The sequence below is a fragment of the Epinephelus lanceolatus genome, chromosome 3, assembly GCF_041903045.1.
Source record: "Epinephelus lanceolatus isolate andai-2023 chromosome 3, ASM4190304v1, whole genome shotgun sequence".
NCBI lineage: Eukaryota > Metazoa > Chordata > Actinopteri > Perciformes > Serranidae > Epinephelus > Epinephelus lanceolatus.
In genome coordinates, this window is record NC_135736.1 from 11,682,818 (window position 1) to 11,700,000 (window position 17,183).

Genomic DNA, 17,183 nt, shown 5'->3' on the forward strand with positions numbered 1-17,183 from the left:
TGAGAGACAAATGGAATGAGAGGGAGAGATACAGCGAGGAGGACACATTTATTCCTTTGAAAAGTGAGACCAGCCTACAGGGACTTGTTGGCAAACTTGAGATCCCAGAGACTTTGGGAATTCTCTGACTGGAGATGGAGAAACCATGTTGGTTATCCTATAGGACCGAAAAGCTCTTATGAGGACAACTTGCCCTCAGCGCCTCTAATGAAACAAGACCTTGGAAACACTGGATGATACTTTAAGAATTCAATCCACTACAGTCGACTATACATCTGTGCAACTTCTTGGCTTCAAATACTGTATCAATCTCTCTCATCTTCCTACTGCTTTTCAAATCTGTATTTGTTCTATACTCCCTTGGAAATCTAAACAAGGAAAACCTACCAAACACATCTTTTGAAGAACAAAAATACAACTGTAATGATGCATCTGAATGTGTACACACACACACACACACACACACACACACACATACACACACACACGCGCGCGTGCGCGCGCAAAGAAGCACTGGTCCTTTGTTGTCTTCCTCTTTTGTATATAACAAATAGTTTTTCTATCTTCATTTCAAACACTGTGTCTTGGAGATTTTGTTCCATGGCATTGCAGCTGCTCTGACCATACAGAGGTAGATATTTCTGAAGTTTTTGATCAAATGCACTGTACACAGAAATATTTGGTCTACTTACAGCATAAATTACACTATTAGGTGTGCTGATAGCTTCATTTAGCAAGTTAACACACCCAGTCAAGTTCATTATGTGAGACTAAACAGCTTTGTCAGTTTAAATGCAAAAGAACTGACTTCTGAAAACATTACAATGGATGCATGAAGCAGTAAGATGTGAGTCAAATCAGTCACAAAGGCATGGATGCAGCAATGGTACCATGCAATGACAATATTAAAACACAAAGGCACAAAGATGATGGTAATAAAAATGGATGGATGGAGAGAGGCTGAAAGAGAGAGAGAGAAATTTATGCCAAGCCATGATGATAGCAGTCACACTGAACAGGTGAAACTCGGCGGGCATATTGCTTCTCAGCAGTTGCAACTGTAGGATTTTAGTTTTGTTTTTGCTTTCTCAGCAAGTACGTGTAGGATTTTAATTTTCAGGCACATGACTGTAGAATTTATTTGGTTTCCAGAGGAGTTTGGGGCTGTAAATATGGCAATTTAGATCACGTTTGACACTCCCTTTCCTTCTCTCTCTTTTTCAGATTATAAAAGGGGGGGTTGGGGTTGTTGGGTTCATGGCAGGGCTCTCACCTGGTCTCACTCCTGCCAGCACAGGCAGCGGGTGGTGTGTGAACGCCATGCGGGGGGACCTCGTCTGGGAAGTCAGGGCGTTGAAATCAAACTTCCCCGGCTTCTTAAGTGAACCAGGCGAGGACAGTCCTGGCGAAAAAAAAATGGGATCAACAAAAAAAGTGGGGGGGAAGAGGGAGGAAAAGAGAGAGGTGGTTTTAATCAACAAAATGTTGCTTCTTTAATTGGCTACACTAAAAAAATCAATTTGATTTTAAATTGAAGGGGACTTAAGCAATCATGATTTTTGTTTCATTTCCTCATTGGTTGATGGCAGTGCATTGCTCCCTGTCTTTTTGGCTGTTGGCCATTCACTCCTATTAGTTTCAATGAGTCAATCAGAGGACTCTTGGCTGTCATAAGTCATTCAGAGATATACTGTAGGATTTCCAACTCCCAGCTTTATAGTCATATATTAAGGGCTGAGCAATACTTCATAGGCTAAGTGCATGTCTTCAAAGGAAAAAGGGGAAAAATAGCAAAAGCCAATCTGAATCTGGTCTTTGTTTTGGAGCCAAAGCACATCTGTAGCTATAATAACCTCTACTGTGCCACTGTATGTTTTTCTATCTCATCTCTTTCTCGCTGTTTCTCTCTCTCTGTCAGGTGCCAACTCCAGGCTTTCTCTGTGTATGAGCATGGCCACCATACAGCCACAGTCAGCTAGTTGTGGTCTGGCTTCAGTGAAGCTCACAGGCTGGCTGCACGAGAAGAAGGCTTCATTCAGAAATAGCACACACTGTACAGTATGGACACGGCAGCTGCTGAGTGCGAAAGACAAGCAGACGGACAGAGAGAGGAGACAGAGGGAGAGAAAGAAAGAGAGAGGCGAGAAGAACGTGGGAGACATGAAAATATGCGAGGGAGCAAGGGAGCGAGAGAGCAAAGCAGAACCTGTGAAAAATGCAGCAGCGTCTTGTTTTTCAATGCGTTGCTCTGACGACATGTATGAAATTGGAATGTCATAAGATGTTAAATATGGTTATTATCTCTTGCTCGCACACACTCGCTCACACACTCAACGTCTGAACACACTCGAAAAGCACGAGCACGCGGCCAATCACAAAAAACAAAGACCCTTAACAACACAGCCACATTTAACTGATGAAACAACATACACATTTCTTTTCCATTAAGTTTTCCTCTAATCTTCCTAACAAGTGAGTGATGTGATAATGTTCTCCTTTTTAAACTTTTTTTTAGACTGTTGTTTTGTAGTCTATTTCTGTGGCCCCTCCGCATCAAACAAGGCATTAAATACGATTCCTCTTCAGTTCTCCAGCTGGAGACGTGTGAAAGTCTATGGGAGTGTGGGGGCGTGTAAAACCTTCCCTCCCTGTGTGAAAGAGTTAAGTCTCAAGCAGGTGGGAGTGAATATGTGTGAACCATTTATGTCTTTAGCAGACATATTTCCTTTTTTTTTCTCCCCACTGTAGCGGGAGTCTGGGGGCGTATTGTACTGTCAGACAGATTCCAAGCATGAAGACAACCCGGATCCCACTTCTGACACCAATAGTTAGCAGTGATTGCTATGACACTGTCACACTGGTGGGAGCAAACTGGAAATAAGAGCAGTCTGCAGAGACTTAAGCAAGAAAAGGCACTGGAGGGGAGAGAGCTGGGAAAGACTGAGATTTGGAAGAAAGTGTAAAAACCACAACCATATAGATTAAACAGTCATGGTTTCAGAGAGGTAGTTATGTGCTTTTATTTTGAAAGTGTAAAATGAAAGTGAAGTATAGAAATCAGAGCCGGGAAACACACAGAAGATCAGATGAAGACTGTCATCTGTATATATGGGACGTTATGGCACTGTCACTATCACCAGGGGAATGGGAAAGAGTATTCTGGTGCTTCAGAGACTGTGCGATGGTCTGATCTGGTTTGTGTGTGTGTGTGTGTGTGTTTGTGTGTCTATGTGCCACAACTGCACTGTTTCCTCTCCTGGCAAGCCTAAGTATTTCACTGGCAACCAATCAAGCGCTCCCATGATGACCCTTCTGTCTCTTTGCACTAACAGGCCTGCCACCAGATGCGCCTCTGAAGCACACATAGACGCAGACACACACACACACACACACTTGGAAAAGACAGGAGATAGTGGCTTAAACAAGTGGAGGAAAGTCAGGGAATTCTCTTCTCCCGGGTGATTTAAACCACATATGTACGTCCAGCCGTATCCCTCCACGGGCCTGTAACATTTAACTCAAAGCACCAAGAAAGGCCCCCACCACCACAAGTCTCTGGTGTCTCAGGAAAATTTCACAATCATTTGGAACTAATATGAAATCACGGTTGTTTCGTTTGCCTCCACTAACCTCCCCCACCCCTCTTCGAGCCCCTGTGGAGCAGATGTCTGCAGCATCCTCACGGATCCCAAGGCTACACACACACGGAAACACCATCTGGGACTGTGCTTCAGCTGTGCATGTGTACGTGTCTGTGTGGGCTGTGTGATATGTATGTGCGCACAAATCTATCGTGTGTATTTCTGAATGTAACTGTGTTTGTGTGATTTATATGTATGAATGCATCTTCATACATCTGTGTGTGCGTGTTGCTGGATGTGTGTGCTCTGTTGGTTATAGAGGGAGTCGGGGAGTAGATGGTGCCGTGGACAGACGGCAAGGCACACCTGTGTGTGAGTGTGATTTCTGTTTTTGTTTTAGAAGCCCCTTGGTTTGTTTGTGTGCATGTGTGTGCAAGTGTGTGTGCTTGCTTGTTTACATACCCCCCACCTGGACAGGAATTCCCAGATGAGCTTTGCCTGTGGCAGGTGGGATCCTTTGGAAAATCGGATATGCACTGTACCAAAATCACACACTCTCTACTCGCTCCATTCTTGCTTTCCCATACCTCTGTCTCTCTTTATTGCCTCAGTTCATCTTGATTATGGAGCATGTTAAATGCTGGCTACTGTTAGAAAACTATTTCCAAACCCACACACACAAAAAAAAAATTAAAAACGGCTAATAATTACAGAAGCTTTTGACTTCCTAATTTTTCACTTGAATTTGTAAATTAATTGGGGTCCAGATTTGCACACTATTCCACACCTCTATTTGCCAAACTCATTAGGAGGTGTACACGGCTGTGTGTGGTGCACTTTGGAGAGTAAGGCGGTGGTACGCATACACAGAGAGGGAGAGAGAGGGAGAGACAGGAAAAAGATGGGAGGTGAGGCTCTGGTGCGCTAAGGCGCGCAGCAGCCTCTGTTGTGGCTCTGATGAGCAGCCTCTTAATTACATTTACAGCTAAGTGGAGCGGGAGCAGGAGAGCAGCCGCTGAGGCTCGAGTGAGAGTAGACTGGGGCAAAACCTAACCAGGGCTTTTGGCTCCTCTAGTTCACATCCTGATAACCCTTCTCTCTCATTAGCTATCACCATTTGAGTACACCAAAGTCATCTCCTCTCCCGTCTTCCCTCTCTCACCTCCCACTTGCCTGCTTTCTGTATCTCTCTCCTCCTTCTCTCCTCTGACATGTTTTCTCCCTCCCAAGGGTCCCTCCTGCTGTACACGTTTTCAATTAGACAGAAGGGAGACAGGGATGGAAGGTTGAAGGGAGAGCTAGGGAGCAGGAGGAAGGGTTTTACACCTCTGATCCACAGACGGTAAGCGTCTTAATGAGGGATTTGAAGCAAGGGAGGGATGGAACGACAGAGGGATGGAGGCAAGGCAGGCACCTGAACACCTGCAGGGGTGGGGAGCATGATAAGCATGTGTTTCAATGTGTGAATGTCTGCATATGAGGGGGGTTGTAAGTGTGTAAGTCACCATGTGTATGGGGGGGGGGGCTCAGTGTATGTACAATATATGTTTCTGTATGTGTGGGGGTCTGTAGGTATATGAGTGCATGTGGGACGGAATGAAAACAGCATGTGAATATTCCTGCTGCTGTTGCCAGTGTTAGCCTAGTGACATCTGTCAATTAGAATGCTGCTGGGAGGACTGACATGACTTCAGAGAGATAGAGCCAAAGATCTTAGGTGAGCTAAGTGTCGCCTCATGTTTCACACAGAAAGTAAAGCCTGGACGAGATGATCCTTGACATTCCTGCTACTGTACGTCACAGGAAATGTGATGTGAACAAATTAACTTTTGATCAGCAGCAATAAAATCAATCTGTGAACAACTAAACATTACTGATATTATGACAAAAATATACTGTAGTTTCATTTTTGGGTACACTAATCCATTGTCCTTACCACAGACATCATACAACTCACATATAAACACTCACTCACACACACACACACACACACACACACAGTATATATTTTATACATCTGTACATACATTGTATGTACATTTACATACACACATACACAAAGGAATGACTGAGCTACATAAAGGCTGATAAATAGCAAATATATGAGTGTAATCAATGTTGTTCTAACCATGGTAAGGAAACTGCACGCCATCGTTTTCATGTTTTATCTTCCTCTCCTGCACACTCGCCAAATGGTGCTGCACTGAAAGTGGAGAAGGGTATTGTTAACAATGAGACAGGGGAAGAGTGAGAGAGAGACAGAGAGAGACAGAGAGAGAATGAGGGAAAGGGAGAGAGTTAAGAGTGAGCATTTGTGTATGATGGAGGTAGTGAATGACTGATAAGTGACACAACATCAGGTATATGTGGGATTATGGCTTTAAGGTGAGGATGAGTAAATATGAAGCCTTGAGATTTGGGGAGGGAGAAAGTGAACGAGAGGGTTTTTTTCTTGGAGTTATTGAGTTGTTTGGGGGGATGAGATAGGATTACTGAGGAGGTAGAATAAAGAGGGTAATGTCCAAAGCTGAATCACAGAGGTAGTGGTTACTGCCAAAACAATGGAAACACAGACTAAAGCCTTAATATAGGCCGCTGTAAGCTGTTGTTTCATCTTTGATGCATCTTGGCATTTATATTCCCGATGTCTGGAGCTATTTGCTGGGTAGCATTTAGCACCGTTTATCCATGATAAATTCAATTTTCTGGGGTTATAGTGATGGTGTTGAAAAAATGGTGACCAAAAAATGGCCCAGACTATAATTTAAAACATGCTGATGCTTTTAAATCCATTTACTGAACAATAAAGGAGGAGACTATTCCAGTCAGTGTAAAATAGCTGTACCACATAGTGAAGGTGATGACTGTGTAATGATTTTATGGCCATTATATTTTTTCTTGACTAGACATTACCTTGGCATTTCATTGTTTATCTTAGTTTCCTTCATTTTGGCAGGTATTTGTATGTCTTTACCACAGATTGAGACAAATCTGAGCAAAGCATGTGACTTTAAACATTTCTATGTCAAGTCAACACGATTTATATGCTTAAATATACGGCAGGGTATTACATGTTTAAACTAACTGAAGTGTTTCTGCATTATATTACAGTGTAACCAATAGTGGTAGGTCAATCCCAGTCAGCTCTTTCAATATTAAATAAATAAAGCACTCCTCATGTTTTTTTTTCTTAAATGATCACTTTGTTAGTCTGTCTTTGGTGTTAAGGAGCTGCAGTCTTAGGTGTTGTTGTTTCTGTAAGGTGTAGAGTGTCAGACTGAAGTAGAGGGCCCTAAAAGAGCACTTTACACCCAAATGGCCATTTGTATATCAGTTACTCACTCCGTGTTATGATAAATTCGTTTAGAAAACTTTTTGGCGCATGCCTCTACAGTGAATGAAGAATTAAAAAATGGAGGAAATTCTCGATGAATTAAGGTCAAAGGGGTCCATGTGTAACAACAGCAAAACTATTAAAACATCCATTTACAAACTCTCACACAACTGGGACAGTATAATCTCACTCCGTCTCATTTATCCAGTCATATGCTCAGTACTTGGAAGCAGCTGGTCTACCACTGCATCTATCAGTACTTTGTTTGTGTGATTTTGGTGTGTTAAAGGGTTAGTTCAGACTCACCAAACTCACACAATAACGCAAACAAATTAACACTCAAGTCAGTGGTAGACCAGCAACTCTCATGCCTAATTATAGTTTTTGTTAAGAAGAAGAAGAAAGCATACATAGGTTTCACTTTCAGTTCAGTTTTCCATCAGAAAGTGTTGTCTGTAAGTGCTAAAAATACAACTAGATAAATAGGACTTGAATTATACTGCACAAGTTGTGTGAGACTTGTGTGAGTTGTGCTGTGCTGATATGCAGCGAGGGGCCACAGGCTGGATTCGAACCCGGGCCGCTGCGGCAACAGCCTTGTACATGGGGCGCCTGCTTTACCCACTAAGCCACCAATGCCCCAGTTGTACTATAATTTTGCTGTTCTTAAATGCAACCCCCTATCACTTTAACTCATCAGGCGCTGTTTTTGGATTCTTTGTTCACTGTAGAGCCATGCAAGAAACACAAAGTTTTCTTCATGAATTCAATGTAACATGGCAAATGTTGAATTCGTAACCAAATGGTAATTTGGGGGTGAAGTCTTCCTTTAAGGGAGGTGATTGGTGGGTAAGTTGGAGGTTCTAAGGGATGTTCAGGGATGTGTTAATCACCAGAGTGAAGGAAGGTGGTTGAGGTAGGGGGTGTGGAGAAGAGACAAAATCAGATGGAGGCATCAGTTTGGACTTTGGTGGTGGAAGGGGTGAGGGGTCGGGCAGGAGTGTGAAAAAAAGTTTCATGATGCTTGCTTAGTGGGTGACAGGTGTGGAGTGGGACAGGGGGTACCTGCATCCATGTCGTTGGGCCACGCACTGGACTGGGAGGAGCTGGCAGCAGGCGAGCGTCCAGGGTAGAAAACATCATCTGTGGGGCTCTCCAGCTCACTGTCGTCTAATGACTTCCTCTTGGTGGAGCTAAGGCCATAAGGAAGATGTTTGGAGGGTGGAGGAAAAGTGGGAGGCAGAAAGAGAGGGGGAGAGGATGCATGATTTTTTTGATACACATAATGGCAGGAAATGACTGGATAAAGGATAACATACCTCGCAGAACTGATAACTTAAAAGTAATCGTATAAACAGGCTCTTTAACATTTAAGAGGCTTCAAGTTTTGGATATTACTATCGCAAAGTCTTGGTGCAGAACAGACAAAGCACAAGAAATGTCAAAACTACGATGAAAAAGGAGGAAACGGAAAGAAAAGTTAGGAAACAGAGACAGCCACACAGTAAGACTCTCTCTCTATGTGTGTGTGTGTCTGTGTGGTTTTCTGTGCGTGTGTCCCATTAGTTTGTGTCTTTGTGGGTGTATATAACTACCTCCGTGGAAGGTTTGCGTACAACTCCACCTCAGACCTAAAGTGACAGCAGATGACAGGTAAGAAGAGAGAAAGAGACAAAAGTTAAGAAAGACACAAATGAGGAAATAGCACAAAGAGCCATCACATTCATACAGAGGACAGCAGCTAACAGGGAGACACACACACATATATATATGAAGAGGTTCAGGACAGATTCCAAGACTGGGAATGGACTGTAGTACTAAATGCCATTTATAGCAAGAAACCTCAATGAAACGGGGTGCTTTACTTGCCAGTAAAGTCACCCTTGCGATATGAAGCGATATACGGTTGGCAGATATTACTGTGATTTCACACTTCCCTCCAGTCTGCCCTTGGCTTCACAGCGAATCGCATACCAAGGTAGCACTGCTACTGCCACATGGTGGTTTCACCCACAAGAGACTCTACTAATGGCGGACAGCTGGACTTGTATAATGGTCACTGGTGTTTCCTGAGCAACATACATCTTCTAACATCCGCAAACTGATACTGTTGTCTGTGTGGAATCATAGTGTACCTGGTGGAAGGAGGGGAGGTGAGGGAGCGTCGCCCCAGAGCCACCTGGTTGATGTTGTAGTAGCTGGGACTGCTGTCCAGGTCAGCCAGTGAGAAGTTGGGACCCGACGCTGTGGCTACAGGTGCTGACAGACATGAAAATAAAAGAAAGAGGGGCAAGAAGAGAGGGAAATTAGTTCATATGGATATCCTGAGGAAAATAATAAATCCATAAGGCCCTTTAACACAGACATACTGCTGTACAGGAGATCTGCCATTACGCCAGCTTTGCTTTTTTTTTTTACATTAAACTAAACATCGTTGGCATAATGCTGCCCCTGTGTGTGATTTTAGTTAGCATGCCAGCGTCCCAGAAGCAAAGGAGGTATAACACAACAGCATCGGTGGCTAGTGTGTGTGCAGTCCCACCATACCAGCTATCCTTTTTAAAGACATCTATTTGGCTCTTTGCTGCCGCCTTAATGGTGAAACAACTTTGTCCTTTCATTCTTAGTGTTTGTACCTTTCATACAAAATGGGGAGGTGGAGTAATGGTGCTAATATTCCCACCTTGAACAGGCCTTGTAAAAGGGGCTATAGAGTTACACTGTCTTTCAGTAGTACATGCACTTAAAAGCTACACACTGGATTTTAATGGTATCCTTCAGAATAACAATATTATCAAAATGATGCTGTTTTTTTGTATTTTTATGCCAAATCAGTAAACAAATGTGCTTTAAGCCTAAAATCATACTGTGGGTATTTTTATTGTTTTGCTGCTATTTTATTTTTGGGGTTCCTAGGCCTCTCTCCTTAGCGTTTTTAGTACTTACTCTGTGACACTCTGACCAGCTCTGCCACGTTCCACACCCCTGAGGTGACGAAGCAGTCCTGGAAACTCAGGTGCCCTGTACAGAAAATGACGCAATCAGGATATACATACACACACAAAAGCGTTTGCGAAAAAGCATCAGGAATTCATGGAATTGTGTTTCAAACAAAGAAAAAAAAAAGGAAGAAACCCTGAAAATCACATCCCTCTGAGAGGGCCACCATCTGCAACTATGTTTGTGGATCAACATCTGTGCGAGTGTGTTTGCTAATTGGATCCATAATTGGAATATGTTAAGACTGATAAGCATGATGGAATCAATTCTAGTATGCTGATTTGACAGTGTTTGGACATGGATCTGTGTGTGTGTGTGTGTGTGTGTGTGTGTGTGTATGTGTACCTACCATTGGGCGGTGGTTTGATGTCTGTGTCCCCCTGTTGGCTGGAGCTTTCTGATTGTCCGGATTCTGCACAGAAACAGATAGAGGGAGCGGAGAGAAGAGAAAGATAAATGGTTAGGAGCTGGATTTTTATGCAAGGAAAAAAAAAAAATCAAAAACATACTGGTAAGTGTACAATGTCACAGTGAGTCATAGCTATGTATATGGATCCATGCTGCCAAGACTGTGATATTTAAGGTGTGAGAGGGAATAAGAGGGACTTGCAGTATGTGCTGGGGGTATGGTATACATCTTGTGAGTATATGTGTGTGTGTGTGTGAATTCACACATTTTTGTGTGACAGTCTTGTATCTAAGAATGTTCTCTCCCGTCTCCCTCTGTCCCTCCTGACTTAAGGTGCAATGATTTACAGTGTGCTGCTATGCCATTTAGTATCTAACCACGCAATCATATCCCTCGCACTAATCCTATTTAATACCTTCTTGCTGGTAGGGATTTAGTCTGCGTAAACAGAGCACCTTGCACATACACACAAACACACACAGCCGTATGAGCACACACCTACACAACCCTCTCTCTCAATCTGTTTCTTTCTTTAATTTTTGTTTCATACTTTAATACATGTAGTAATCCATGCATGGACACTCACACATGAATACATAAACACACACACACACAGACCCTGTGAAAAGGCTGACCATGCCAGTCTGGCTGGGGGGTGGGGTGGGGTGGTGGTGTTAAAGTTTAGTTGAGGCAAAACTCTTCCTCTTGGGATCAAATGACAGCAGAGCAACACAAACACATGCGCACATACTATACACATCAACACAAACACACACCTGTTATGACTGGTCTACGAAAGCACTCACATGTGCAGACACAAACATGCCAAGTCTTGGCAACAAAGGTCCACAATTAGACCTGGAGGAGCTGCAGGCTGAAATAGGAGGGTGCAAGATGAGGTTTTGTAACATGAACACTTGGTAAAGTTGGTCCAAAGACGGTGCATTCTTGTGTAAGCTGTAAAAAAAGTCAAAAGATTGTATCCATGAATTTTTATGAATAATACAGGCTGGGGTAGCTCTTTGTATTTCCTCTATATTTGTGACCACGTGTCTGAGGCTGAGCTCCATATCCAGGACTGGTCTGGTGTGTGGGCCTAATGCTATTGGCCATCCATTCAGGCCCAGCTAGGCTGTAGCTAGCTATAGCAAGCTAGCTAAAGGAGGTGTTTATCTGCAGGCTGTAGGTGATAACAGAGCACACAGACTCCTGCCAGCAGCACTTGCCTTGCAGCCACACTAAGCCACAGATTACTGAGCAGAAACAATAACAGACCTGTCTCGCTGCCTACGAAGCACTGCTTATCCACAGAGAGAGGGGCGAGACAGACGAGAGCGAGAATGAAAGAAAGAAAGAGCAGAGAAATGAAAGAGAGCTTCTTTTTCCCCTCTCTTCTCATGCAGAATCTCTCGCTCTTCTCTGTCTCTCACTGGCTGGGTGTAATCCTGGCAGCCATCTTAGAGCTTGGCAGCCATCTTAGCATTGGCGGTAGCGCCACATTCCAGCTAACTGACGGCACTCACTCCAAACATACGAGACTGCGCCCCCGTCGCGCACGCACCCAGACACTTTCAAACACACACACTCATACGTGGACAAACATTGAGGTACACACTCAAGAGTAAACATATATGATGGCCAATGAAAGCTGTTGAAAAAACAACCTGACTTCACTGGACTTTATGCCGTCGTGTAGTATTTCACCACAGGGCTCTACAATATTGTAAACATTCTATTTCTCACACCATACATGCATTGGGTAGATGCACAGCCACTTCACTGTATGTACAGTATGCTCAAGAGATATCTGGTTGCAGGGTTTGCTTTGCTGCCACGAACCTTTACAAGACTTCTAAGGAACATACCCTCACATATGGAAGTTCGACGTACACATATCACAAAGAAGTAAGGAAGTGAAAAATGAGTTTAGCATAGCCTGCTTTTATTAGGTTTTACTACCCTATTATTACATCTACATTTACTTTGTTTCAAGTAAGGAGGGGCATGAGTACTCTAGTACTCGATTTGAATGTCAGTATTTGTTCAGCGTATAGAATGGTCACCGTTCAACCTCCCACATACAATCATGACTTTTCTGTTTGTTTGTTTTTTAACTATCTAAATAAAACTATATTTCACTACAGAGCTGCAAGCAGTGTATTGCTTTGCTTGGCACCTCCTTGCCCCGCTGTTGCTCTCTCTCTGCTTATCATGAGACACTAGGAGACTACTGCTGCTGGAGTGTGAGCTCCATGCCAGGGACAGTTGGTTGGAGTCCGCCTGCACCCATGCACACACACACACAGAATGGACAGTAAAATGCCATCTAAATAGCACGCATACAGTACAGGCCAAAAGTTTGGACACACCTTCTCATTCAATGCGTTTTCTTTATTTTCATGACTATTTACATTGTAGATTCTCACTGAAGGCATCAAAACTATGAATGAACACATGTGGAGTTATGTACTTAACAAAAAAAGGTGAAATAACTGAAAACATGTTTTATATTCTAGTTTCTTCAAAATAGCCACCCTTTGCTCTGATTACTGCTTTGCACACTCTTGGCATTCTCTCCATGAGCTTCAAGAGGTAGTCACCTGAAATGGTTTCCACTTCACAGGTGTGCCTTATCAGGGTTAATTAGTGGAATTTCTTGCTTTATCAATGGGGTTGGGACCATCAGTTGTGTTGTGCAGAAGTCAGGTTAATACACAGCCGACAGCCCTATTGGACAACTGTTAAAATTCATATTATGGCAAGAACCAATCAGCTAACTAAAGAAAAACGAGTGGCCATCATTACTTTAAGAAATGAAGGTCAGTCAGTCCGGAAAATTGCAAAAACTTTAAATGTGTCCCCAAGTGGAGTCGCAAAAACCATCAAGCGCTACAACGAAACTGGCACACATGAGGACCGACCCAGGAAAGGAAGACCAAGAGTCACCTCTGCTTCTGAGGATAAGTTCATCCGAGTCACCAGCCTCAGAAATCGCAAGTTAACAGCAGCTCAGATCAGAGACCAGATGAATGCCACACAGAGTTCTAGCAGCAGACCCATCTCTAGAACAACTGTTAAGAGGAGACTGCGCGAATCAGGCCTTCAAGGTCAAATAGCTGCTAGGAAACCACTGCTAAGGAGAGGCAACAAGCAGAAGAGATTTGTTTGGGCCAAGAAACACAAGGAATGGACATTAGACCAGTGGAAATCTGTGCTTTGGTCTGATGAGTCCAAATTTGAGATCTTTGGTTCCAACCGCCGTGTCTTTGTGAGACGCAAAAAAGGTGAACGGATGGATTCCACATGCCTGGTTCCCACTGTGAAGCATGGAGGAGGAGGTGTGATGGTGTGGGGGTGTTTTGCTGGTGACACTGTTGGGGATTTATTCAAAATTGAAGGCACACTGAACCAGCATGGCTACCACAGCATCCTGCAGCGACATGCCATCCCATCCGGTTTGCGTTTAATTGGACGATCATTTATTTTTCAACAGGACAATGACCCCAAACACACCTCCAGGCTGTGTAAGGGCTATTTGACCAAGAAGGAGAGTGATGGAGTACTGCGGCAGATGACCTGGCCTCCACAGTCACCGGACCTGAACCCAATCGAGATGGTTTGGGGTGAGCTGGACCGCAGAGTGAAGGCAAAGGGGCCAACAAGTGCTAAACACCTCTGGGAACTCCTTCAAGACTGTTGGAAAACCATTTCAGGTGACTACCTCTTGAAGCTCATGGAGAGAATGCCAAGAGTGTGCAAAGCAGTAATCAGAGCAAAGGGTGGCTATTTTGAAGAAACTAGAATATAAAACATGTTTTCAGTTATTTCACCTTTTTTTGTTAGTACATAGTACATAACTCCACATGTGTTCATTCATAGTTTTGATGCCTTCAGTGAGAATCTACAATGTAAATAGTCATGAAAATAAAGAAAACGCATTGAATGAGAAGGTGTGTCCAAACTTTTGGCCTGTACTGTACATATGTATGGTCTCTCTTACTCACGCGCGCACACAGAAGGCCAGTTGTACGCCACCATCCTGTTTGCACACATACACACACGGTAACAGGGGTAAGTTAGCATCACATAGGCAATCCTACCCAGCCGTTATTTATGTGTTTAATAACAGAATCGAGCAGTTTCGGTGCCTGTGTGAGTTTGTTGGGACCAATTTATGGCTGGGTGTCAGAATTTTGCTGCTGCTACTGCTGTATTAGCTTGTGCTAAGTGGGCAGACGTTGAAGTGACCGGGAGGGGAGTGGCTCCAGAGATGGTCCTTCTAACCTATGTAACAGCAGTAACAGAAAGTTCGCTGATTTTTCATGTGCTAACTTTGAATTTATGGTTTAATAGGCTAATTGAAGCCTGGTTGTTCAATACATGAAATCTGTATTACACTTGTTTTCCAATGCAGATGAATTTACATTGTATATCTCACAGTTTTGTTTTTTTTTGTTTTTTCTTTTCTTTGTTTTTGGTGTGTACTTTAATACTTGATTATGGAAATTACTTAAAATGCCCATCCCTAATTTCAAGGCTTTCTTAATGTTCTGCACTTATGAAATGTGAATTGTGTTTGTCTGACTGCATCTGTCTGCTGACCAAACCAATGCCGAGGCCATCTGACTTCGGCATTTTGATACATTTACATTCACGTAACACAGTCAGTTGATTTTTTAAATGCATACCAATGGCATTTAAGGAATACTTAACCCCCAAACAATCATTAATATATCAATTACTCACTCCTTGTAGTGTTGAATTTGAATGCTTCCACGGTCAACAAAGAATCCCAAATGGAATTTTAGTGATAGGGATCTGCGGTTAATAATCACAAAACTATATCAAAACATCTGTTTACAAACTTTCACACAACTCGTGCAGTACAAAGAACAAAGTTTTCTTCATATTTCTCATATTTAATGTAACTGGAAAATAAATGGAGTGAGTAATTGATATACAAGTGGTCATTTGAGGGGTGAAGTTTACGATAAAATGTCTTTAAATGTCCGGCACTTGATGCTCAGTTATGTTTTTACTGAATGTGGAGAAAGTCACACATTTTGTTCCTATTACCTGCTAAATGTTTGTCTTCTCACAATACCAGACAGACACCATGGAGAACCATGTAACTGACACCATGGAGCTGCTATCTCAGTGATATCTTTATGTGGAAACCTTTCCTTACAATACTATAATATCCCCTACCTTGGAATTGTACAGTGTATATCTTACTAAGTAACAGGGAACAATTGTTTTCATATAGACATATCACCTTTTGGAAAAACCCTGCACTTGGAAACCCTGCACTTAAATGATGTATTGCTGGTCTGTCATGACCCTAACTTGTTCTGCTGTTGCAGGGGTGTGAAACACCGAGGAGTGAAAACTAAGGCTCATGGCAGATAAGAGGCTGTCAGACAGATATGTGCAGGACACTGATAGCTGTCCTCAACATCACCCTGAGACCTTGACCTGTCAAACCACATCAGCTCTCACAATACATGAGACAGAGGGATACATGTTGGTTTACAGAGGATACCTTGACTCTTGTTGTATTCTAAATAAAAGTCTTTTTAATTCAAAGAGAAAAAGTTTTCATAATCTGTTCTGTGCTGTTTACACAGAGAGAGAGAGAGAGAGCTATCCTGGAGACTGTACAATAAGACGACCTAGCTAGATATTGGAGCTTTCAGTAATACTGGTTCTAGTTTTCTGAGGTCAGACTCCTAAGTCAACTAACACTGTATTTACAATACAGCACTACATCATTCATTGGAAATCAGTGCCACTGTTGAATCCAACAGTTCATCATATAGCTGTGTAGAGAAGTGAGGAGGGCAGGGGGAGAGGGAGGTAAGACAGAGGAGGTCTGGTTGCTGGTTATCACCGCTCTGCCAGCTGGAGCCTACAACAGCAGCCTCAACCCCCTCTACCCCCTCCCTAGCCTCCTAACCACACATCCAGCCCCTTATCTTCCCACCGCAGCCCCCCAAAGCCCTTCCGTCACAACCCCAATCATAGTCCTGCAGTCCCCCATAGATGCCCCTCCACCTCCACCACCAGCAACCCCATCTCTAACCTCAAACCTTTCAGCCTACCCCGCAGCCCCCTCACACCAGTGAATTAAAAAACTACACACATAAAAAAAGATTGTGTGCATTTTGACCTGATAATGTACATATACAAACAAGAAGCATGTGTGGGGCTGTGCTTAATTTTCAATAACCAACTGTGTCTTGTTTTTTAGGTTTTTCTCCCTTTTCTACACCTGTTTCACCTGGTTTTAACCACAGACACTGAATTGGCAAGACTGACTCTGCATGTTTAAGTATATGAGTCGATGTAACAGTCGGAGCAATGGGGTGCCACAATTAAGAGCAGAAACTGGGCTTTCCCCTTCAACTTGGTTGAAAATATTATTCAAGTCAGATGAAGATTTAAAGAGGAATCATTAACTAAAAATTTTGCTTTGTGCTCAATTTCTTATTTGATATCACCAATGTGAAAATAGCATGAAACATCCTTCAAAGATCAGTCTGAGGTCAAAAGTAAGTATCACTTTCAACAAATGATCAGAAAGAAAATCTGAGAAGTCATGCTTGTGCACAACCAAATCTTTTCCTTTGTAGAGCCAAAGTAAATGAGTGGCTGGCGAAGAGAGTAAGATCCAGTTCCAATAAGATGAAAAGATTGCACTATTTTTGGTAAGAGTTGGCGGATCAAACCTGTGCTAATACTGGACCCTAAATTTGACATGTAGCAAGAAATATGACTAAATGTTTGCTAACACATTAGCCCTAAAGCACATGATAAGTTGATAAACTGAGGCTTGCTGTGGTGGGTTTGTGTCTGCTTT

General features: G+C 42.9%; 1 protein-coding gene across 50 annotated transcripts in view; it reads right to left on the bottom strand.

The window, feature by feature from the left end:
• Nucleotides 1–17,183, bottom strand: part of nfixa (nuclear factor I/Xa) — a 119,482-nt gene that overhangs the window by 12,325 nt on the left and 89,974 nt on the right. For 9 of the 50 annotated variants that reach the window (XM_033624088.2, XM_033624085.2, XM_033624078.2 and 6 more), the window contains 7 exons: nucleotides 10,265–10,327; nucleotides 9,862–9,936; nucleotides 9,051–9,174; nucleotides 8,511–8,546; nucleotides 7,981–8,108; nucleotides 5,710–5,784; nucleotides 1,274–1,402 (listed from right to left, as the gene is read on the bottom strand). In XM_033624088.2, coding sequence (XP_033479979.1) covers nucleotides 1,274–1,402; nucleotides 5,710–5,784; nucleotides 7,981–8,108; nucleotides 8,511–8,546; nucleotides 9,051–9,174; nucleotides 9,862–9,936; nucleotides 10,265–10,327 — 630 coding nt within the window. The remainder of the gene's footprint in view (nucleotides 1–1,273; nucleotides 1,403–5,709; nucleotides 5,785–7,980; nucleotides 8,109–8,510; nucleotides 8,547–9,050; nucleotides 9,175–9,861; nucleotides 9,937–10,264; nucleotides 10,328–17,183) is intronic. The other 41 variants (XM_078164912.1, XM_078164921.1, XM_033624084.2 and 38 more) reach the window with 7 other exon arrangements.